Source organism: Dipodomys ordii, unplaced genomic scaffold (assembly GCF_000151885.1).
Source record: "Dipodomys ordii isolate 6190 unplaced genomic scaffold, Dord_2.0 Scaffold8, whole genome shotgun sequence".
In the NCBI taxonomy this organism is placed as follows: Eukaryota; Metazoa; Chordata; class Mammalia; order Rodentia; family Heteromyidae; genus Dipodomys; species Dipodomys ordii.
The window spans coordinates 4559465-4582346 of NW_012267224.1; the positions used below are offsets into that span (position 1 = coordinate 4559465).

The following is a 22882-nucleotide window of genomic DNA, read 5'->3' on the forward strand; positions in this document are numbered from 1 at the left end:
CGCTAGCCTTGAGCTAAAGAGCTGAGGGACAGCGCTCAGGCCCAGGGTTCAGGCCCCACGACCAGACCCCCCCCCAAAAAAAAAAGATATTAAGTGATACAAGCCAGGCTTAGAGAGATAAACCATACATTTTTTTCTCATGTGTGGAAGCTAGATCTAAAATACAAATATGCATGATAACATATACAGGGTTCAATACATTTACACACAAACTGACTAAAGGATGGTATACTTAAGGGAAGAATCCAAAGGCATAACTCCTCTGAACAACTAATATGCTGCTTACCAACATGAATACCAGGAAGTAGAAACATTATTTTTTTTGAGGGGTGAGAAATGGAGGAAGAGCAAAGGAATGGAGGGAGAAAGGGCGATGTACATAATGTAAAAAATAGTCTACATTTGAGAGTAGAGATGAGGGTGGAAATGGGGGTGACAACTGACCAAGAAGCATGGTACTCATAACCTGACTTATGGAATTGTAGCCCCTTTGTACAACTACACAATACTAACAATAAATGCAGCTAGGGTCTGGGGTGAGACTCCCAGCTCAAGTCCTGGCTGTGCATTTTTCTAGCGTAACATTTCACCCATGAGCTTCAGTCCTTCCTTTTTAAAATGGTTGTGAAACTGCTGGTTGGTCGTGAGGACTCAATGAGACCGTGGCTGGCTGGCACAGAGCAAGCGCCCATTGGGTGCAGGCCGGTAAAACCTTTCATGGCAGCTTTTGGCTGAGTAGTTTTGCACTCAAAGGCAGTGAGCACACACGCTACCATGGGTCAGACATGTGTCCTCAAGTTCACTTCATGCTGTGTAATTGGGCAAGTGGTTTCACTTGTCTGTGTCTGGCTCGCTGCAGTCACTTCCTAAGTGGTCTCCCTGCCAATCATCCTCCTCTCTTAGTTTTATCATCACTTAGCAACCAGAAGTGATCCTGTGAAAGCTAAGTCATTCCTGCCCAAAGCCTGGCAGTGGCTTCTCAAACACTCAGAGCTGACCCAAACACCTTTGCTTTCAGGGCAGGACTCCTTCACCCTCCTCACCTCCTACCACTCACAGCTCACTCACTCACTCCATTCAATACATGAGCCTTCTAGTTGTTTTCAGCCATGTGTTCCAGGACCCTTGTACTTGCTTCCTTCATATGGCTCTCCGAGACATGCAGTTGCTTTGCCTCTTTGTACTTAGACATGTCACCTCCTCAGAGAGGTCTTCCTGTGTACCTTTGTGCCCCTCTACACTCGGGCCCTGATTTTCTTCTAGCACTTTCACCATGTGGTATGAGGGTAACACTCACTTGTCTCCTTATTTCTTGTCTGAATAAACATTTAAAATTTATGAGCACTATGAAAACAAGGTCTTTGTGTTTTGCTATAATCAAGAGCCTAAAATACTACCTGGCACACAGCGAGCTCTTAAAAGATAAGTGTGAATGAACATAGGAATCCATGCACACACGTACAGGGACCTCTTTTCTTCATCTGTTGAAGAATAACAATTTCCATCTTGAAAGACAGTGAAGGTTTGGGGAGATAATATATGTTAGGACTGGCAGAAACTCGGTTTTTAGAAGTAGCCCAGATCCTGGCGATTTCTTCTGTAAGGGGGTGAATGTACCCCCAAGGCATTATTGATTCTTACAGATTCCCATTGCTCTGCAGCCTCATGAAATTGTTCTTGCTGCCTAGAAACAAAGGACTTCCTGGAACTTGTGGAGTTCAAACCAGGAACATGTAGAGACCCTAGAAGAAGCTGATATCCCTACAAATGGTAAATCTGCTAGTCTCTTCCAACCCAGGGCCCATGGTCATACTCACTCAGCCTCCAGGGCAGCCAGCCGGGCCTGGAGTCGGGCCTGGGCCCCACTAAAATCAGCCACCATGGCCTGCATCTCCTTCCGGTGCTCCTGGCGAAGTGCCTCCACCTCCCTGGCCCTCTGAGCTTGCTGGTCCTCCTCTAGCAACCTGTGGTGGACAGAGGCACGTTCAGGCCGGCCCAGGTTCAAGGGCTGAGTCCCTTGAGTCTTTAGGGTTTATTACCTTCTCTGCTGACAGACTGGCCTAATTGGGGGACCCCTGAGTTGAGGATTACAGCCTAAGGCCCATGTCCCCATAAGAAGGAAAGCTGGGTCTCTGAGTTATGGGGACCTCCTCTCAGCAAATTCCCCGGCCATTCCACATCTGTGGAAAAGAAATCCAAAAGGAGAGCCACCTTCTGGGGGTAAATGGAGAACAGACCTGGAGGGAGCCCCAGAAAACATGTTCCCCACGAGGCAGCTGGAACGGTCTCTCGGAGGCCTGGGAGACCACTGGTCCATGATCAGATGAGGTTTGAGAACATTCCTTAAGGCTAGCTGCAGCAGCCATACTTGTTCTTGATCACTTCTCAGCTGTGCGGCTGACAATGGGCAGTGTCCTCTGCTGTTCAATGGCAGTGACACTGGTCTCTACGTTACAGGATCACCGCATGAGTCTAGAGGACCCCCAGAGTTCAAAAGATGTATCCAACCACCGGCCATCATTGTTTCACCCCCAGGTGTGGCCCTCAGAAATCACTGCTTAGTTTGTACAATATATTTTTCCTGCAGAAAGGAACACTGCTTTCCAGACTTAGAGGGGAAGGTAACTCAAAGTAGTGATGATACTCCACCCAGGCCCATCTCTTTCTAGGGACTTGCCCAGGGCCATACAGCAGGTCATTAACTGAATCTACAAGATACCGCTCTTCTCAGTGAGCTCAGGACAGCTCCCTTGAGAGGGAGCCCTAGGACCTAATCTTAGATGGCGCTTCAGTTATTTCTCAGCGACATGATGCTGGTAGGGAGCGGCTCCCCATCTACGGCCTAGAACTCAGAATGGTCACGTTCCGGGGACAGTGCTTCTGCCCATCCCTACCTGTTACTTGAGCCTGGGACTTGAGTCCCAGTTACATGAGTCCCTCAGCTCCTGCAACCAGAGTGGGCCTTGAGTTCAGATGTTTTCAAAGTTAATTTTGATAAGTATTATTTTATCAGATGCACCGAGGCATTGCACCTTCATGCTCCTCCTCTAAAATCCTTTGGCCTGCTGTGTGCAAATGTCTAGAGTACTAGAGTTCCAATTTTTAACAAAGCTCCCATGGGGCATCTCAGCCTGGGAACCGGGGTCCCAGGGTTCCATGTCTATAGGACACCCTTTCTTTTAATGATCTTAACAACCTGTGTGCTAGGCAATGTTCTTCCCCAGGCCTGAGAAGGTAGGAAACATGCCCAAGGATATGCTTAAGAGGCAGAATTAAAACAGATCAGTAAGAACCCAGCTGTCTTACACCTACTGGTCATGGGAAGCCACTTGTGCCTGTCCCGCAGAACTGCTTTCCTCTCTTCCATAAAGAAGTGTTGTGAAGGGTAAAGGAATCAGCATAGCCAAAGCCCAAAGCAGTTTTGGGCTCATGCAATAGGGTTCAACATACATAGCTAACAAATAACAGGAGGGAGGGGGGAAACAATCCAGGATCTTCCAGACATTAAAATGACGGATGGACGAAAGAAAGAAAGAAAAGAAAAGAAAAAGGAAGGAAGGAAGGGAGAAAGGAAGAAGGAAAGAAAGAAAAGAAGAGAGAGAGAGAGGGAGGAAGGAAAGGAAAGGAGAAGAGAGGAGAGGAGAAGAGGAGAGCAGAGGAGAAGAGGAGAGCAGAGGAGAGGAGAGCAGAGCAGAGGAGAGCAGAGCAGAGGAGAGGAGAGCAGAGGAGAGGAGAGCAGAGGAGAGGAGAGCAGAGGAGAGGAGAGGAGAGCAGGGCAGAGGAGAGGAGAGGAGAGCAGAGGAGAGGAGAGAAGAGAGCAGAGAGAAGAGGAGAGCAGAGGAGAGGAGAGAAGAGGAGAGGAGAGAAGAGGAGAGAAGAGGAGAGCAGAGGAGAGGAGAGAAGAGGAGAGCAGAGGAGAGGAGAGAAGAGGAGAGGAGAGCAGGGCAGAGGAGAGGAGAGAAGAGAAATCAACTTCATCCTTGAGGCTGGCATCTTTTCCTGGACTTCGATGAAGTCCAGGAATCCCTTGAACAAGAGAAAGCAGCAGCAGAGGCCCTAGGAAATCTTACAGCTGTTTGCAGGAGACGCCTCGGGCAGGGCGGAGCAGCCCGGGGTGCAGGGCTGGGAGGTGGCCGGCACGGCTAGGCTGCCGGCGGGCCTGCGTCCTGAGGCCCGGGCCGGTCGGGGCCCACAGCCGGGGGTGGCCGGCTCACCCATGGGAACTACCCCGCCGCCCTGCTCCTCTGGCTCAGCTGTTCTGGGCCAAGCCCCCGAGGTCTGGGGGATCTAGACGTCCCAGAACATGGGAACTGCTCACGATCCCAGGAGCCTGCGGGAGACCGAGGCCCACGCACCTGCGCTGGTCGCGGAGCTGCAGCGCCTCCTGCTGGTGCTGCTCCGCCTCGGCGCGCAGCCGCAGCAGGGCCTCCTGCAGCCGGGCGAGCTCCTCCTCGCGAAGCTGGTGCGCCGCCGCGCTCGGGGCCTGGCCGGCGGAGGCGCGGGTCAGGTCCAGGGCCGCTGCGTCCTGAGCACAAGACCGGGGTTCTCAGGATCGGGCGAGGCCGACACGACACAGGGAACAGAGATGGAACGCAGCCCAGCGTGGGCCCAGACCAGGCTCCTGGCTGCTCTGCTCTCTTCTCCTCCCTCCCTCCCATCCTCCCTCTTCCCCGCCCCATCTCTCTCTCTCTGGGGCTTGAGCTCAGGGCCGGGCGCTGTCCCGAGCTTCTCTTGCTCGAGGCGAGCACTCTACCGCTTGAGCCACAGCACCGCTTCCAGCTTTTCCTGTGTATGTGGTACTGAGGACTCGAACCCAGGGCTTCCTGCATGCTAGGCAAGCACTCTCCCAGGACGCATCTTCCCAGCCCACATCTGCTGTCGTGGTTATTCGTTTTTTTTCTTTTTTGCGGATCCCTGGAGGGCTCTTTGAGGATTATTCTTCACGTCCCTGGGACTGGCTGAGCCAGTGCCCTGGGAGCTTCAGGGTGGAGGGTTTAGCGCTTGGTGGGTGAGCTGTTCGCAGGAGCAGGCCTCCTGCTGGGGGGAAGCTGGGCCGGAGGAGCAGGGGGGTGGCCAGGCACCCGGAGCCAGAGAGGGGACCAGGCAGGAAAACAGCCTGTGGCCGGCTGTAGTGGCTTTTCTTTCTTTCTCTTTCTTTTTCCCTTTTCCTCTGCTCCCTCCCCTCTCTTCCTCCCTTTCTCCGTCCTCCCTTCTTTCCTCCCTTCCTCCCTTTCTCTCTTTTGCTTACATGCTTCTTCCTTCCTTCCTTCCTTTCTTTCTTTCCTTTTCTTTCTCCCCCCTCCTTTTCATGTCATAACTAGAGCTTGAACTCAGAGCCTGGACATTGTCCCTTAGCTTTTTCACTCAAGGCGGGGGCTCTAGCACTGGAGTCACATCTTTACTTCGGACTTTTTGGTGGTTAATTGGTGAAAAGTCTCATGGACTCTTCCCTGCCTGGGTTGGGTTTGAACCATGATCCTCAGATCTCAGCCTCCTGAGTAGCTAGAGTTCCAGGTATGAGCCACCTGCGCCTAGCTAGTGGAGGCTTTTTGATGCCAGTCTGGAGGTCATCTGGAGCTTATTTCAGTGGGAGCCACTAATGTTTTTATACAAAATCGTGCTAGGCATCATCTGGATATCTGAAGCAGTTTGTGGTGAGATGGAGGAGAGAAGCCAGGACTACTAGGAGGTCACTGTGCTGCTGGCTAGAGCAGAAACTGTGGGCCTGCAGGGAAGGGGCTGGTGGGGGAAGTCTGAGCAGGTGGAGTCCTACAGACCCTGGCTGTGGAGGCTCCTCCTCCACAGACCCCGTGCTGGGGGTTTCTCTAGGGAGGTTTCTGAGAAATTCTTCTGCAGACCAAGGTGTGGTTTGTTGTCTAGAGGCTGTTCTGGCACCTACACCTCAAGATGATATGAACCTAAACTATAAATAAGGTGTATGCTAAGGCCCCGGTTTTGCCTTTCAAGGGTGGGAATCTGCAGGAGGCAGCCCCACATGCATAGCTTTCTATTCAGGTCTTTGGGTTTATGACTCATCTAATTAGCCAGAGAGTTCTATCCAAGTTGGTGCCCAGGAGGTCTGGCTTCTTCATGACAGAAGAGCTACTAGCAAACCCTTTTGCCATCCCATGGGAAATGCTAGGTGTAGGGGGAAGTCTGATGATCCCTCAGTCAAATTAGGGGTTTGGGTCTAGATGGGTGATGGTCAGACTTTTCACTCATATATTTGTCTCTAGTTGCAGGCGGCCAACTATCCCCTGAGCTGTGGGCGGAGCTGCTGGGTCCTACCACTTGGGGCTCGGCCCATATAGTGAATCCAGCCCTTGGAGCTCATCTATCTTACTGTGGTCCACTCACTGTGCTGGCCCAGGAGGAGGATGGTGAGGGTAGGGCCAGGGCGCTCACCTCTGTGTTCTCAGTGTGGTCCTCACTGTTTTCTGGACACGGGTTGATGACCTGCTGTCTCCTCAAGCTGCCCAGAGCCCTCAGCTCAGCCCGCAGCACCTCCAGGTCCTTCTGGTGCTCGGAGCAGGCAGCTCGCTGCTCTGACAGCTCCTGCCTGAGCGACTCTGGAAGAGAAAGACCAACAGGAGGTCATAGTCAAGGCTGAAGTCTGCCTTGCAGACCATCCTGGGTTACGGTTGGCATCTGAAGGCTGGGGAATGAATTCACTAAGTGTATTCCAAGAAACTGTTCTCATTCAGGCTCTACAACCATCTAATCTGGTTGGTGTTATCCTCCATTACAGCTCCATTTTACAACAAGCACCTGGAGAGGGTGAGTCAGATGCCCAGAACTTCACAGCTATTTCCTGGTGACTTGGGACTCAAAGTTTCTCTGAATCACCTCCTGGGACACTGATGTTGGTTGGGATGGGCCAGCCTGAGCCCTCCCTTATAGAAGGCCACATCCTGAGGCAATAGCAAGCCCCACCTCCCACGTCAAGGAACAAGGGGAAGAACAGGGAATTAATTATCAGATGACCTAGGGACCTCCTTTGAGGCTCAGAACCTCAGGCCCGAAGTCGTGAAATCCACGTCAACTGTAGGGACATTCTCCTTGCCAGGGCAGGGGTCTTGGCTGGATGCTGGAAGTGGGAGCTAGAGTGCCAGCCCATCTGGACTAAATCGAGCCACGCAGGGGGAATTCACTCAGCAGAGCCCTACAAGGTGAAACGTTTTTTTATCACGATTATTTTGCATACTGTGAAACTTGTCCAAGGTCACAATAGGCTTTGAACCCAGGCAGTCTGGCTCCAGAGATCTTAATTGGCTCCCGTAGGTTCTATAGTGCTTCACGTGAGTTGTTTGTTTCATGTGGAAATGCAAGAGGTACTGCATTTCATGTTGGGGAAAACGGGGTGGGCAGAGGGAGAAGCAGAAACAAGTAGGTGCTGAGTGGCCTCAGTTTCCCCAGTTGGCAAGAAATCTTGAGAATGAAGACAGGAAATTGATGCAACACCATGAGGCTCTTAGAAAGGCTCAGAACTGTGCTATATTGAATAGTAACTGTATATGCAGGCACTGAGCTCATGCCAAACGCTAGGTACATTGTATTTAATAGATTATTAAATCTACACTGTAACCCTACGAGGTAGAAACCATGGCAGCTCCTTTTTGTAGAACAGGAACCCGAGGCTCAGGGAACTCATCTAGATTCACAGTGGGGTGGGAGCAGAGCCAGAACTGTTCACCTTGGCTGCCAGAGCTCTGGGCCCTGTTCTATGTGCTAATGGTCTTATTGGTGGGCCCTGCAGGAGACTGGGTCCCCGTCTAGGGGGAGTTTTACCCAGCAGCAGGGTCTGCTGCGCTTGCATCCTCTCCCGCTCCTCTTGCAGCTCTTGCCTGGCCTTGTCCTCCAAGGCCTTTAGCTCCAGCAGGTGGGCCTGGTGTTGAATCTGGAGGCTGTGGCTGGATTCCTTCTTCACACGTTCCTCTGTGGCCTGAGAGCAGAAGCAGCAGAAAGCAGGCATCAGGCTACAGGTGATGGTCTAGCAATGGCCTTCCACAGCAGTCATTTTGTACCATCCACAGCTGATTGGTCCAGAGTGGACGCGTGCGCTAAAATGGGCCAGTCAGAATTCTTTCTTTGGGAATTTGGTGTTAAGATGTGGGGAAGAAAGGGGGTAAGAATGAAGGACACAGATGAAACCCACCACTGCCGATTTAACATACTCAGGAGCACTGAAGTGAGCATCTTTCATCTTTTCCAGGACAACTGTGGGGAGGCACCCATCTGCTAGGAGGTATGAAAGTAACCACTAGGATGTTTATGTCTGGAACCCTGGAAACCAAATATGTTGCCTTGCAAGGAAAAGCATGCAGAAATGACTGATAAAGTTGAGGATGTTGGGATGGGAGATTACTCTGATTTTTCTAGGCGAATCTCAGTCACAAGATTCATTATAAGAGGGATGCAGGAATGTCATTTGGAGATGATCTGATGGTGGAAGCAGAGGAGAAAACAGAAGAGATCTGGAGTTGCTACACAGTTGGCTTTGAAATATGTCAGGAGCCAGGAACCAAGAAATCCAGACAGCCTCTAGAAGCTGGAAAAGCCAAAGAAAGAAATTCATCCCGAGAGCCTTTAGGAGGAACTCAGCCCTGCAAAGGACCTCGACTTTAGAAATTTGAATCTCCAGAACTGTCAGCTAATTAATTTGTGCTGTGCTAAGACACTTAAATTGTGGTAACTTGTTGCTGCAGCAATATCAAACTAATTGAGTCCTTCTGCTCCTCTCCCTTCCCTTCCACTCCCCTCCTTTTCCCTACCCATCTCTCTCCTTACCTCCTCTCCACTTCACTCCTCTGTCCTCCCCTCCCCTCTTCCCTTCCTTTCCCCTCTCCCCTCCCCTCCTCTCCTCTCCTTCCTGTACTCTCCTCTCCCTTCCCCTCCCCTTTCTTCTCCTCCCCTCCCCTCCCCTCTCCTCCCCTCTCCTTTCCTTTCCTTCCCTCCTCTCCTCTCCCTGTCCATTCCCCTTCCCTCCCCTTGGTAGTGGAGCTTCACAAGCCCACCAGGGGGCACTCAACAACCCTAAAGCCAACTCAGTACCTGACCCCCAACAGGCTGCCATGTGCACGTGGGCTTACTATGCCCTCAGGAAACTCAGCCCATCAAACTCCCTGCACTTCCCTGGCTTAGAGAACCCTGATGGGTGACATTTGTATTCCCAGGGAAGTGGATATGAAAAGGGCTATCAAGGTTGGCAAAGTCTCTCTGACCTCGTGGCTCTGTATTTGTTTACCTAGAGATGACCACAGATTCAGGCCAGCGGCCGGCCGTCTGGCTTGTACAGAAGTCCCTGGCTCTGAGGACAGACAGGACACCACAGCTGGGGTTTCACAATGCGCTGGAGACACATCCTCACCAGGCCCTCTAGCCCCAATGGCGGTCTAGATACTGCAAGTGTTCCACTCCTCTCTCCGTGTTCCATACAGTGTACAGCCTCTTTTCACTCTGTTCCCCAAAGACCCTGACAAGCAAGTGAGGAGTGGACCTTTAAAAACCGGAGCCCTTATCCTTCCCCTAGCCTGAGCACTCCATGTGCATTACTTCTTGATCTCCACCATCCCATAAGATACACTCTATTATTTGTCATTTTATAAATGAGGAAACTTAGGCACAATGGAGCTGGTGTTCTATCTGAGCTCTGACACTTCTAAAGGGGCAGATTCAGAACAGGAACTCTGCAGCTCTCTCCTAACCACAGTGTTGTACGAGAAGTGACCAAATGTCTGCTGTCGTGTTTGGCAATAACGCCTATGAGTCTGGATGATGAAGACCCCCTAAACCTGGTAACAGATTCTTCAGGGTCTCCAGGGGGGCAGGGTACCCTGCTCCTGAGACCCTCCTCCTTCATTGAAGATCCAGAACCTCAGGGCTTCCTCCACCACCCTATAATGGCTTGGGGTGTGAAACCCAGAAGAAGAAGAAAAAAAAAACCCTGGAAAACAACAAAAAAAAGCCAGAGGATATAGTGTCTGGCAAGACTGAATACGATACTAAGTCAAGAAAGCATGTATGTTCTTTTTTTTCTAGCATTCCCTGCCTGTCACTCCCCACTTTCTGATTAAGTAGATGATACAACAAGGGTAGTTTGACTGACCATACCCCTGAGGAGTGATGCACTCGGAACTTAAAAAAAAGGGGGGGGGGCTGGTACAAAAAGTATTTTGTTCAAAGGAATGACCCCAAATTATTACCAAACAGGCATCCAGGTCACCAGACCTCTTATCAGATCACTTCAGACCCATTGTCTCTATAGTGGGGTGATAATGCCAAAACTTTACATCAGGGGTCAGGCATGGTTTGGAAGGTTTTTGCTGCTGAACTGGTTTTTCTTAGTCTGCTGCTCCGTGGCCTCCTCTTTGCATGCCTCGTGTCATGAAATCAAGTCACTCCTCTGTTGCGAAGGGATAGGAAGAGGTAGGAAGCAGCACTACTAGAAGCCCAACAATGCTGCACCTGACTTCCTGCCTTGGCCTTCTTCACTAGCTATGTGATTGAAAGCAAGGTACTGATCTCTCAGAGCCTCTTTCTTTATGTGGCCAAAGGTAGCCGGGTAAGGAGGAGGACCTTGTGTGGCTATTGTGAGGACTGCAGATAACAGACAGCATCTCCTCCACAAAGGGCCCAGCAGGGGTTGAGGGCCCAGAAAACTCCCACTTCAAGTTGTTCCCCCACCTTGAGTTCCTGGGCTTTGGCCTTCTCGAGCATGCGCAGGGCTCGCTGGTGGGCAGCCTCCAGCTGTGCCTTAGCAGCCTGGCTCTGCTGCAGGCTGTCCTGGAGCTCTTGCTGCAGCTTCTCCCTCTCCTGGTCCGACAGCTGCTTGAGCGCCTGCAGGTCGTCGCGGTAGTCATTGGTACACTGCTCCAGAGCCCGCTGCAGTTGAGAGACCTGTGGGGAGACATCCTGACTCAGGCCAGTAGTCTGCTTTTCTTCCTTCCTTCCTTCCTTCCTTCCTTCCTTCCTTCCTTCTTTCATTCCTTCCTTCCTTCCTTCTTTCCCTCCCTCCCTTGCTCCCTCTGTTCCCTCTCCTCCCCTCCCCTTCCTTTCCCTTCCCATCCCCTTCTGTCCCTTCCTTCCTTTATCTTTTTCCTTTCTTGCTAGTCCTGGGGCTTGAAATCAGAGCCTGAGCAATATCCCTGAGCATCATTTGCTCAGGGCTAGAGTTCTGCCACTGGAGCCCAGCTCCACTTTGGCATTTAATTGGAGATGAGAGTCTCATGGACTTTCCTATCAAGGCTGGCTTTGAACCGTGATCCTCAGATCTCAGCCTTCTGAATAGCTAGGATTACTGGTGTGAGCCACTGGTGCCTGGCTAGGACTGTAGTTTTCAAAGCAAGATTTCCAACCTAGATGCAACTCACTGCCTGTGGGAATTCTCAGTAGAGGGTGGGAAACACAAGCTTTGAGAACCTGCAGTTAAGTTAAACATAGACCTGCATCAGAGGATACCCTGACTGCCAGGAAGGAGGGAAGACCCGATGGGAGAAAATTCAAGACAAGACCAGACTTCCCTGCGGAAGGCAGAGGTCTCAATGGTCTCCCTCATCTCCTTCCTGGGCTTGCTCAAGTGTCATTGTTACTGAGGCCTTTTCCCACAGCTGCATTTAATATGCCTCCTCTGCAGCTCCCCAACACCCCACGACTCATCCCTTCTATATGCTTGTTCTCTTTCCCCAAGTTCTTTCTTTCTTTTTTTTTTTGTTGGCCGTGGGGCTTGAACTCTGCGCCTGGGTGCTGTCCCTCAGCTCTTCAGCTCAAGGCAAGCATGCTACCACTTGAGCTACAGCGCCACTTCCGGTTTTCTAGTAGTTTATTGGAGATAAGAGTCTCACGAACTTTCCTGCCCCGGGCTGGCTTTGAGCCGTGATCCTCAGATCTCAGCCTCCTGAGTAGCTAGGATTACAGGCGTGAGCCTGTTCTTAACACCTTCTAATTCACTGTGTGATTCAGTTCACCTATTTCTTTGTCTAGATGTTAGTGTTCACTCACTCATCCTCTGCTAAGACACACAATCCCTAAATCCCTTCCTCCCTGCAGGGGGATGCTTCCAGGACCTCTGTGGTTACCAGGCACCATAGGTAGTCTCTGCATAACACATCTACACACCCTCCTGAGTATTAAATCATCTCCTTAGACCAATACAAGGCACACAAGTAATTACTAAACTTCATTGTTCAGGAAATAAGAAGAAAAGCAGAGAAGTCTGTACATGTTTACCTACAGGTGCATTTCCCCTCCCAAACATATTCAATCTGTAATTGATTGAATCCATGAATATTGAAACCAAGGATACACAAGGCTGATGTATGTAACACTGTTATATTCCATATGCTGCTGGCATTATACATTATATGATTAAAGGCAATAATTACATATAATGTAATTACATTTGTATAACTATATAATGTCATGCATTATATATACAACCCCAAAGGCTTTTATCTGGATGATTTGTTGCTATCAATCAATCATTCATTCATCTGTGATGCTGTGAGCACAGGAATTTGGAATAAATACACAAAACCAATAGGGCTGGGAAGGTGGCTCAGTGGTAGAGCGCTTCCCTTGCATGCCTGAGGCCCTGGGTTCGATTCCTCAGCACCACATAAGCAAAAAACCGGAAGTGGTGCTGTGGCTCAAGTGGTAGAGAGCTAACCTTGAGCTGAAGAGCTGAGGGACAGCGCCTAGGCCCAGAGTTCAGGCCCCATAACAGGACCCCCCAAAAAAACCCTAAAACCAATAATAACAACAACAATAATGCCTTCCTAGCTCAGCTAGGAGCCAGGCCCCACAAGGCTTCCCCACGCTGCCCGAGGAGGCATGTCTCCTGTGTGTACAGTGCGACTAGTGCACAGCCTACCCCTTCCCCAGGTAGGACTACCTGGGTTTGCAGCCTGGCCTTCTGGCTCTGCCAGTCCTCCTGGAGATGTCGAATTTCAGGTGCTTTCTTTAGCAAAGAGCCCAGTGGAGGCTGTGGGTCACTTCCCTCCTTGAAGGGCACTTCAATCCTTTGGAGGTAAAGACAGCATCACTAAAGGTCCCAGGAAATGACATTACTGCCCTGATCGGGCCTCAGCCTGGGAGGAGGGGGCTCTAGTCACTCACCACTAGTGGGTGAGAAATACCTTGTTTTTCTTTCATCATGCAGCCTGACATATAAATTTTAAGTGTTACTGCACAAGATTCTGCAGGAACTACCGATCTGCATTTTAGTGGGTGCTTAGTAAGTAAGGATGGGCGCTGTCGGGGGACAGAGAGCTCAGCGTGCTTTCTGTGGTCTGTGGAGGCACCAGAAAAGAGGTCTCTGTGGTCTAATTTCATAATTCTTTCTGCCTAGGAGAAAAAAATAACATCGTACACAATATTCTATACTTTTCAAAGCTTGCTCATAACTTTCACTCTCTGTCCCCAGTTATAAATTGGGGAATTATAAATAGGGCTGCCTTATGTAGCATGAATGCAAAAAAATGCTAGTTGAAAGCTTCAGTACTCTCTGTATCCTAGCGAAATTGCTAACAAATGCTGGGAAGGGGTCAGTGGAAGGGAGGATGATCTTTTCTCAATTCTGAGCTTTGGAATTAGCCAACAAAGTAAAACAGGAGAAAGAAACCCTCCTGATAGGATTGGTACCCTTTAAAGAGCCAATAGAGAATTATCTATCTACCTATCTATCTCTCCTTATAAGGACACAGTGAGAAGATGGCTGTCTGAAAAGAGAATCCCTCCTCCCCAATTAGGAACTCAAGTGACCAACAGTAATTTGTGATAGAACACTAACATCTGACACTCAGCTAGGAGCCAAGTGTAAGTAAGCACCATAGAGCCTGTTCAAGCGAAATGAAGACAGGATCCAAAAATCATTGAGAATTTGAGGATGTTTGCTACAGCACCAGCAGCTGACTAATGCAGATGATATAGTTGGAGATTTTGCTTGGTTAACAAATATCCCCTAACTGGGTAAAGGTTTGTATCAGTCCTGTCTTGAATCTTGGGGAGGATTACTAATGTTTTTGAGCTGCAGGTTCTGAAATTTATAAAATAACCTTTCTGCGTATGACATTCAATAAGGTAGTTTATGTAAAGCACATATGCAGAAGACGTGTAAGATATATGTCTGTTCCTCACTGAAATAGGATGTAAAGTGTGGCAATGAATACTTGAGGACTGAAAGAATCCTTCCATATCTGAGCACTCCTGTGTTAAAGATTGTCCACAAAAATACCTTTCTTCTTCTTCCTCACTGCTGGTTGCTTCTTCAACTCCTATCTTATCTTGGTACTCTTCTCTTGTAAGTGTCTGAGAAGTTTCCTTCAGTTTTGAACAAGAGTCCTAAATCAAAGAGAATGACAAGATAAGATTACGTGCTGTTTCCTAATTAAACCTGGCTCTTTGAAAACAGAGAGCCATTGACACTTGCTGCTGGCACAGGGCTTATAGGTTTGGGATGATAAGGCTTGTCATGATGAAAGAACTAGAACTGCCCTGGTTTAAGATCATTGTCAGTCCTTCTATGTGATTTTTCTGTCTGCAAAGCACTTCACATGGTTGATGAAACTACAGCCCAGAGAGAATAAGTAATTTGCTCTATGCACACAGAAAGTGAATCAGGGAGAGGACGTGCAACAGTGTATCTTGGTGTATGAACTCTTCACTACTCTGAGAGACCATCTTATGTTCAAACAGAGTGGTCCTTGTTGGGCCCAATTTTGGGGCGTGGGGAGGATCAGAGAGTAGCACTGACACAGTCAGTGGTCAGTGCATATGAGCAGCTGAATTATTACTATAGTCATTTTGTAGGTTGCAGTGTGCCACATTCATCCCATAAAATCAGAAACATGGAACTCATTAGATGACTAGAAGCATAAAGAAATGGGAATCTGGGGAAAGAATATGGATATGATTTGTTAACAGTGAGGCTTCTCATTTTAAAAAAAATCAACTGAATTTGTTTATCTCACCAATACCTCTTTTCCACTAAAGATAACAAAACTCTTAGTTTGTCATAGTAATCACATCCATGGAGAACAGTGTTATATGACAAGCTGGACGCAGATTTATTTGGTATCATATCTGATTAGATAATGATGAATTATATCTAGGTTTTTTTGAACTTCTCTTTTTTGGACTTGTTCATAAACTAGAGACTGCATCTCCAATTAACCAACCAAATTCCAGGCTAAATGCATGGCTCAAGTGGTGGAGTGCTAGCCATAAGTGGGCAAGCTGAGCAAGCACGAATCCCTGAGTTCAAGCCCGTGTACTAGCAAACAAAACAAAACCAAGATAAACTTCAGAACTCTAAGAAACAGCTAAAGAAACACACTTAAAAGGAAATTTTAAAAGTTAAACATATTTATAAGTTTATTCAAAAGTTAAAAAATGAGCCAGGCGCCAGTGGCTCACACCTGTAACCCTAGCTACTCAGGAGGCTGAGATCTGAGGATCACGATTCAAAGCCAGCCTGGGCAGAAAACTCTGTGAGACTCTTATCTCCAATAAACCACTAGAAAACCAGAAGTGGCACTATAGCTCAAGCAGTAGAGTGCTCAACTAGAGCTGAAGGGTGCCCAGGCCCATTGTTCAAGCCTCATGACTGACAAAAAAAAAAGTTAAAAAATGAACAATATAATAATGCCAACCTAAGTAGTTGGAAAGAGATATGGAAGATAAAATAAATGAAATAGGAAAAAAAACCCAAACCTGACCAATACATCTTAGACACACTTTTCAAAAAGACACATCAAATTTCTGTAGGCCTAATCAAGGAAAAGAGAAAAAGGAGCTCAAAGCAAAATGAATAATGGACAGACTCTCAAAACAGAACAGAGATTAAAAAGAATTTCAAATGTACTCAGAGCTGCCAAGAAGCCCGTGAAAGAGAATCTGCAGGATGTAATTTCTGAGCTGCTTTATTGACCACTGCTATATTTAAAGGCATTCTGGGCAGGAACCCAGGAACAAGAGCAACTTAAAACATTAAAAGAGCTGATGCATCAGGCAACAACACCATCCTCAGATACATCATGTTAGTTTATTTTCATGTATTATCTCATGGTTGCAAGGAAAGGCACTGTTCTCCTTGATCTTGAGGAAGCACTAATATTAGAGATGTCCAGTGACTTGCCTCAGATAACATGGTCACTGGAAGGTTCATCAAAAGAGTAAACAGTAAGTAGTGTCCTGTATTGGTAAGATAAAGCATAAAAATCTCATGGTAGTCTCAGTAGATAAAGAAAAATGTTTATGACAAAAACTGAACACTTTTTCATAACTAAAAAAAATCAATTACCTAAAAATAAATGCCTAAACCCATAGGAAAGATCATACATAAAACTCATATAGTTACCACCATTATCTTTAGTAACAAATGGTAAGATTTTGTTCTAAGACAAAAAACAGGATACCCATTTCTACTACTTCCATTCAACATAGTCCTAGATGTCACAGCCAGAGCCAGGTGATGGTGGCTTACACCTAAAATCCTAGCTACTCAGTACATTGAGATCTGGAGGATCATAGTTTAAAGCCAGACCAGGCAGAAAAGTCTACATGACTCAATTTCCAATTAACTGGCAAAAAGCCAGGGAGAGGCGAGTCTAGAGTGGTAGAACCCCAGCCATAAACAAGCAAGAAAAGGTGCGAGGCACTGAGTTTAAGTTCTAGAACTAACAAAAAAAGTAATCCTAGGGGCTAGGAAGGTGGCTCAGTGGTAGAGCGCTTGCCTTGCATGCCTGAGGCCCTGGGTTCGATTCCTCAGCACCACATAAGCAAAAAGAAAAAAAGCTGGAAGTGGCGCTGTGGCTCAAGTGGTAGAGTGCTAGCCTTGAGCTGAAGAGCTGAGGGACAGTGCCCAGGCCCAGAGTTCAGGCCCCACAACTGGATCCCCCCCCAAAAAAAGTAATCCAAATCACAAAGGAAAAGTGTCCCCATTGGCAGATGATTTAATCTTTCTATAAAAATATTACAGAAATTTTTCAGAATTAAAAAAATCAAGTAATTGAAGAATGCAGAATCATCCCACAAAAATTAGTTACATTTCCACACATTAACAATTATCTAAAAAAGGGATTTGGAAAATAATTCCACTTACAAAGTACCAAGAGGATAAAATACCTGGGAATAAACTGTATTAAGGACACAAAAAATATACTGAAACTGAATCACTGATGCAAGAAATAAAAGAAGATTCATAAAAAGGAAAGGTACCCTATGATCATCATTTGGAGATGAATATTGCTAAACATCCATTCTACCCTTTAAAATCTGCAGATTTAATGCAAACCCTGTGAAAATTCCAAAGGCTATTCTTAGTGAGGTAGGAAAAACTGATCTAAAAATCATACTGAACTACAAATGACCATGAATAGGCAAATCAATCTTGAAAAGGAAGAATAAAGTTATAGCAACTAACACAGGATTGTAGTGGTGCATAAAGACAGGTAATAAACCAATGGAATAGAGTCCAGAAATAAACACATACATTTTTAGTTAATTAATTTGCAACAAGAATGTCATTAATACAAAATGGGGAAAGCTGGTCTCTTCTACTATTCATACACACATATTGTTTTTGCTCCTTATCTTACATTATCCATGAAAATCAATTCAAAATGGACTTAAGTAAGAAACAGATTGTAAAAAAAATTCCTAGTATAAAACAAATTTGTGATATTGTCTTAGAAATCATTTCATATATATGATTCCCCAAACCATAGGAAATAAAAGCAACCAACTAGGATTATATTAAGCAAAAAAGCTTCTACACAGTGAAAATAATAAGTATAATGAAGAGATAGCCTATAAAATGGGAGAAAACATTTGCAAACTATACATCTCTTTAGGAATTGATCTAAAAATATGTAAGAATTCCTACAAATCAACAGTTAAAAATCAATCAATAACACAATTTAAAACATAAGCTAAGGATTTGTGTGTGTGTGTGTGTGTGTGTGTGTGTGTGTGTGTGTGTTGTTACTAGGGCTTGAACTCAGGGCCTCACATCTTTGCTCAGTTTTCTTTATTCTTTTCTGAAACTGTGTAATTTCTATTTTTTGTATTATTTTCTTTTTCTTTTAAAAATTGTTAGTATCAATGTGGTATACAAAGGGGTTACATTTATATAAGTCAAGTAATGAGTATATTTCTTTTTGGACAATGTCACCCTTTCCTTCACTTTCTCCCAGTTTTTCACTCCCATCGCCACCTACAAGTTGTGTAGTTATTTTTTTAACATAGTGTCTAGTGAGTACCCTGCTACATCTATTTACCCTTTGTCACTCCATTTCTGTGTCCCCTTATACTCCCAAAGACAGATAAATGAATAAGCAAGACAAAAAGAAAACAAAAGCAGCAACAAAGAAAAAACCCTCTTGTTTTTATTTCCTGAAGCTCATTTTGATAAATATTATTTTATACACAAAGATACTGTGCTTTGGGGATCCTTTCCTAAGAATATCTTCCTCTGGTCTCACTGTGTGTGAATGTCCTGCATAATTTACCATTTCCAATGTATATTAGATAGAGCTTCTGCATATGAGAGAAAAGATATACTATTTGTCTCTTTGAGCTTGGTCACCTCACTTAACATGATTTGTTCTAGGTCCACCCATATCCCTGTAAATGATGTAATATTCTTTCTAATGGGTGTGTAATATTCTACTGTGTATGGGTACCACAGTTTTTCAATCCACTCATCTATTGTTGGGCATCTGGGCTGTGTCCATAACTTGACTATTGTGAATAGTGCAGCAATGAACATGGATGTGCAAGTATTTTTATGGTATCTTGGCTTGTAATGTTCCGGGTCAATGCTCAGGAGTGATATGGCTGGGTCTTGGAAAGATTAATGTTTGGTTTTTTGAGGAACCACTAGACTGCTGTCCGGAGTAGTTTTACTAGTTTACATTCCAACCAGCAGTGTAATAAGGTTCCTTTTCCCCCACATTCCCACCAACATTTGTTGTTCAAATTCATGATGTTGGCTAGTCTAACTGGCGTCAGATAAAATCTCAGACTTGTTTTGATTTGCATTTTTTTATGGATAGCGATGATGCTTGCTCAGTTTTCTTGCTCATGGCTGATGCTGTACCATTTGAGACATGCCCCCAGTTCAGCATTTTTCTTCTTAATTGGAGACGGAGTCTTGCACAGTTTTCATCTGGGGCTGGCTTTGAGCCACATCCTCTAGGTCTCAGTCTCATGAGCGCCTGGCATTATAGGCATAGCCACTAGCCACTTAGGCTGAAGATTTGAATAAACATTACACTAAATTAAGTACCAATCATCAGGGAAATGCAAATTAAATAAAAATTACAGTGAGTTATCAGTTCACAGCTGTCATGACAACTGTTTTATGTGTGCATGTGTATTTCTGTGTGTTCCTATGTGAAAACATACAAGGGGGAACGTATATAGTATATGAAAATGAAAAAAAACTATCATATACTCCAGCCATGCATTTTTTGTGTATTTATCTGAAAGAACTAAAATTAGAATTTCAAAGACATATCTGTAATATTATGTTCACTTCAGTACTATTTACAGTACCCAAGAAAAGGTACAACTTAAATGTCCACCAAGAATTGAATGGATGAAGATGTGACATAGAGATGGACAATAGTAGATAGAAGAATGTTATTTATCCTCTTAAAAAGTAGGACATTTTGCAATGTGCTTTTCCAGAAGACTGGATCAAATGGAAGATAAAATATTTGGCTTGGAATCAAAGTAGATGTAATAGAAAAATAAGATAAAAAAAAAAGAATGGAAAAGTATGACTTAAATATGCAAGAATTCTGACTCTAGTAAAAGACCAAAACTATAAATCACAAGTGCCAAAGAAGGAGAAGAGGTGCAAGCTAAAGACATTGAAAATAATCAACAGCAAAAACACTTCCGCATTCTTGAGAAATACATTCCCATCCAGGTTCAAGAGACCTCCATGGACCAATTCTCTCCATTTTTATAGTTCAAACATTAACTATAGAGAAAATGAAAGCATATTGACAAATGCAATGAAAAAGCACCAAGACATCTTTAAAGGCAGACTCAATAAAATAACAGATTTATTGACAGAAACCTTAAACTTAAGGAAGGTCTAGACAAATGTATATCAAGCTCTAACAAGAAAGAAAGTGCCACCATAAATTGTGTTACCAAGCAGGTCTATCATGCATAATTAAGGGAGAAATAAAAGCCTTCCAAAAAGAACAAAAGCTAAGTCAATTATGTCCACTATACCAGCAATACAGAAAATAGTCACAAGATTGTACATATGGAAAAGGAAACTACAACCAACCATGAAGACACAAATAAAAAATAAAATTCACCAGTAGAAAAGATAAGCAAATGAGGGTTAGGGAAGAATCAAGTACCACAGAAACAACAGAATCACAGGAAGCACTATCTTTCAAGAATAACTGTAAATGTTAATAGTCTCAATTTTCCAATCAGCTGACACAGACTAGTGGAGTGTTTCAAAACACAAGACTGTAGACACAACATTATAAGAAACATACCTCACTGACAAAGACAAACACAAGCTTAAAGTGGATAAGTACATGAAACCAAAAGACAAGCAGGAATAGCCATACTCATATTTGACAAGGTAGAGTTCAAACCAGAATTAGTCACGAGACAAGAAAAAGTTATCTAAAAATTGATAAAAAGGGGCTGGGAATATGGCTTGGTGGTAGAGTGCTTGCCTAGCATGCATGAAACCCTATTTTCAATTCCTCAATACCACATAAACAGAAAAGCCAGAAGTGGTGCTGTAGCTCAAGTGGTAGAGTGCAAAAGAAGCTCAGGGACAGTGCCCAGGCCCTGAGTTCAAGGACTGGCAAAAAAAAAAAAAAAGAAAGAAAGAAAAGTGAGTAGCAAGTATGCATGGATACCTGCCATGGTCATTAGAATGAGTAGTCACAGTTGTAACTACTAATGTAGGAAGAAAACTAGATCCAGAACCCAAGGTTCTTCAAAAAGGCTAGTAGACTTCAGCAAAAGGCTTTCTGTGAAAGGCCTCTTAGGGATAAAAGAACAGAGCTCTTTGTACAATTCAGCAGGAGAACTTAATTGTTGATATGATCCTATACTTAAAGTACCCTAAAGCCTCTACTAAAATACTACTAAATACACTTTTAGCAAAGTGGTAGGAAACAAAATCAACACAGAAAATCAGTAGCTTCTCTCTATAGCAGTAATGAGCAGGCTGAGAAAGAACACAGAAAAATATTCCCACTGATAATAGTGAGATGAACAAACATAACTATAGAAGCAAAAGACTCCTCTGCAATGAAAACTATAAAATACTGGAGAACAATTTACGAAGGCACTGAAATATGGAAAAAAAAACTCCCATGTTTACGGATCATTAGAATTGACATTGTAAAAATGGCTATCCAATCTAAAGCATTCTACGGACTCAATGAAAACCCCATCCAAATATCAAAATCTAAACGAGCAAGGGAGCTAAGGAGAAACTTCTCAGAAGAGGTAATAATAGCAAACAAACACATGAGGAAATGCTCATAAACTTTATAGACCACGATAGACAATTTGCCCTATGAAAGTTAGAATGTGTTTGTGACTTTAACTAAGCATCACTATCCCACAGTACTGTGAAATTTGTGAAATTATGTAATCACTTAATCACAATAAAGAATTTGCAAAAAGGGGCTGAGAAGGTGGCTCAGTGGTAGAATGCTTGCCTTGCATGCATGAAGCCCTGGGTTCAACTCCTCAGCACCACATAAGCAGAAAAAGCCTGAAGTGGTGCTGTAGCTCAAGTGGTCGAGTGCTAGCCTTGAGCTGAAGAGCTGAGGGACAGCACCCAGGCCCAGAGTTCAGGCCCATGACTGACAAAAAAAAAAAAAAGAATTTGCAAAAAAAAAAAAAAAGAGGTAACATGTAGGAGGTAAGCCAAGCTCAAAAAGGCAGACAGTGCATGTTCTCTCTGCTATGCATAAGTTAGATCTAAAATGAAGTGGGTAAGACAGATTACACAGGATTCTAGATATTCACATACAATGAGATCAAAAGAGGATAGTCTTAGGAGAGAATCACAAGGGTGCAATAACCAAGAGTCTCTTAAGTATATAAAATAATATATATATGTATATATACATATATATACTGACATAAACTGCAAAGAAATGGAAACAAAGGACTTTAAAAATTGTTTTTTCTTTTTTTTCCTGCTGATTCTGTATTCTTTATATACCATTCACAGGCATTATATCTGTGAGAAAGTGGGGGGAGGACACAGAATCGGAGGAAAAAGGGTGAACAAGTGTACCTGTGGAGTGCACTGGACATTGATGAAAGTGAACTAGACAACTCATGGATGGAGATAGGAGGGAGGGAATGGGAGAGAATGAGGGAACACATGACACAGTGCAAAAGGAAATGTACTTATTACCTGATGTATATAAATATACCTCCTCTGTATATCACCTCTATAATAACAATAAAGTATAATTTTAAAAATCAATATTGTTTCCACAGAAATAGAAAAAGCAATTTTAAAATTCATGGAATATCTTGCCTATGTAACTGTAACCCCTTTGTACAGTATTTTCACAATAAAAAAATCACAAAAAAAACAAAAATTCATATGGAAGCACAAAAAAAAATCCCAATAGCCAAATCAATCTTGAGCAAAATGAGCAATGATGAAGACACTACTACCTTACTTGAAATTATATTATCGAGCCATTATTTAAAAAACAGCACAGGGCTGGGAAGGTGGCTCAGTGGTAGAGCGCTTGCCTTGCATGCTTGAGGCCCTGGGTTTGATTCCTCAGCACCACATAAACAAAAAGAAAAAAGCCGGAAGTGGCGCTGTGGCTCAAGTGGTAGAGCACTAGCCTTGAGCTGA

At 44.9% G+C, this 22882-nt stretch overlaps 1 protein-coding gene across 1 annotated transcript in view; it reads right to left on the minus strand.

The window, feature by feature from the left end:
• Window positions 1-22882, minus strand: part of Fam184b (family with sequence similarity 184, member B) — a 52163-nt gene that overhangs the window by 7454 nt on the left and 21827 nt on the right. Inside the window, exons 8-15 of the mRNA XM_013008892.1 lie at window positions 14231-14337; window positions 12890-13016; window positions 10684-10896; window positions 7789-7942; window positions 6406-6569; window positions 4356-4525; window positions 1818-1964; window positions 1298-1316 (exon numbers count right to left, since the gene is read on the minus strand). Coding sequence (XP_012864346.1) covers window positions 1298-1316; window positions 1818-1964; window positions 4356-4525; window positions 6406-6569; window positions 7789-7942; window positions 10684-10896; window positions 12890-13016; window positions 14231-14337 — 1101 coding nt within the window. The remainder of the gene's footprint in view (window positions 1-1297; window positions 1317-1817; window positions 1965-4355; window positions 4526-6405; window positions 6570-7788; window positions 7943-10683; window positions 10897-12889; window positions 13017-14230; window positions 14338-22882) is intronic.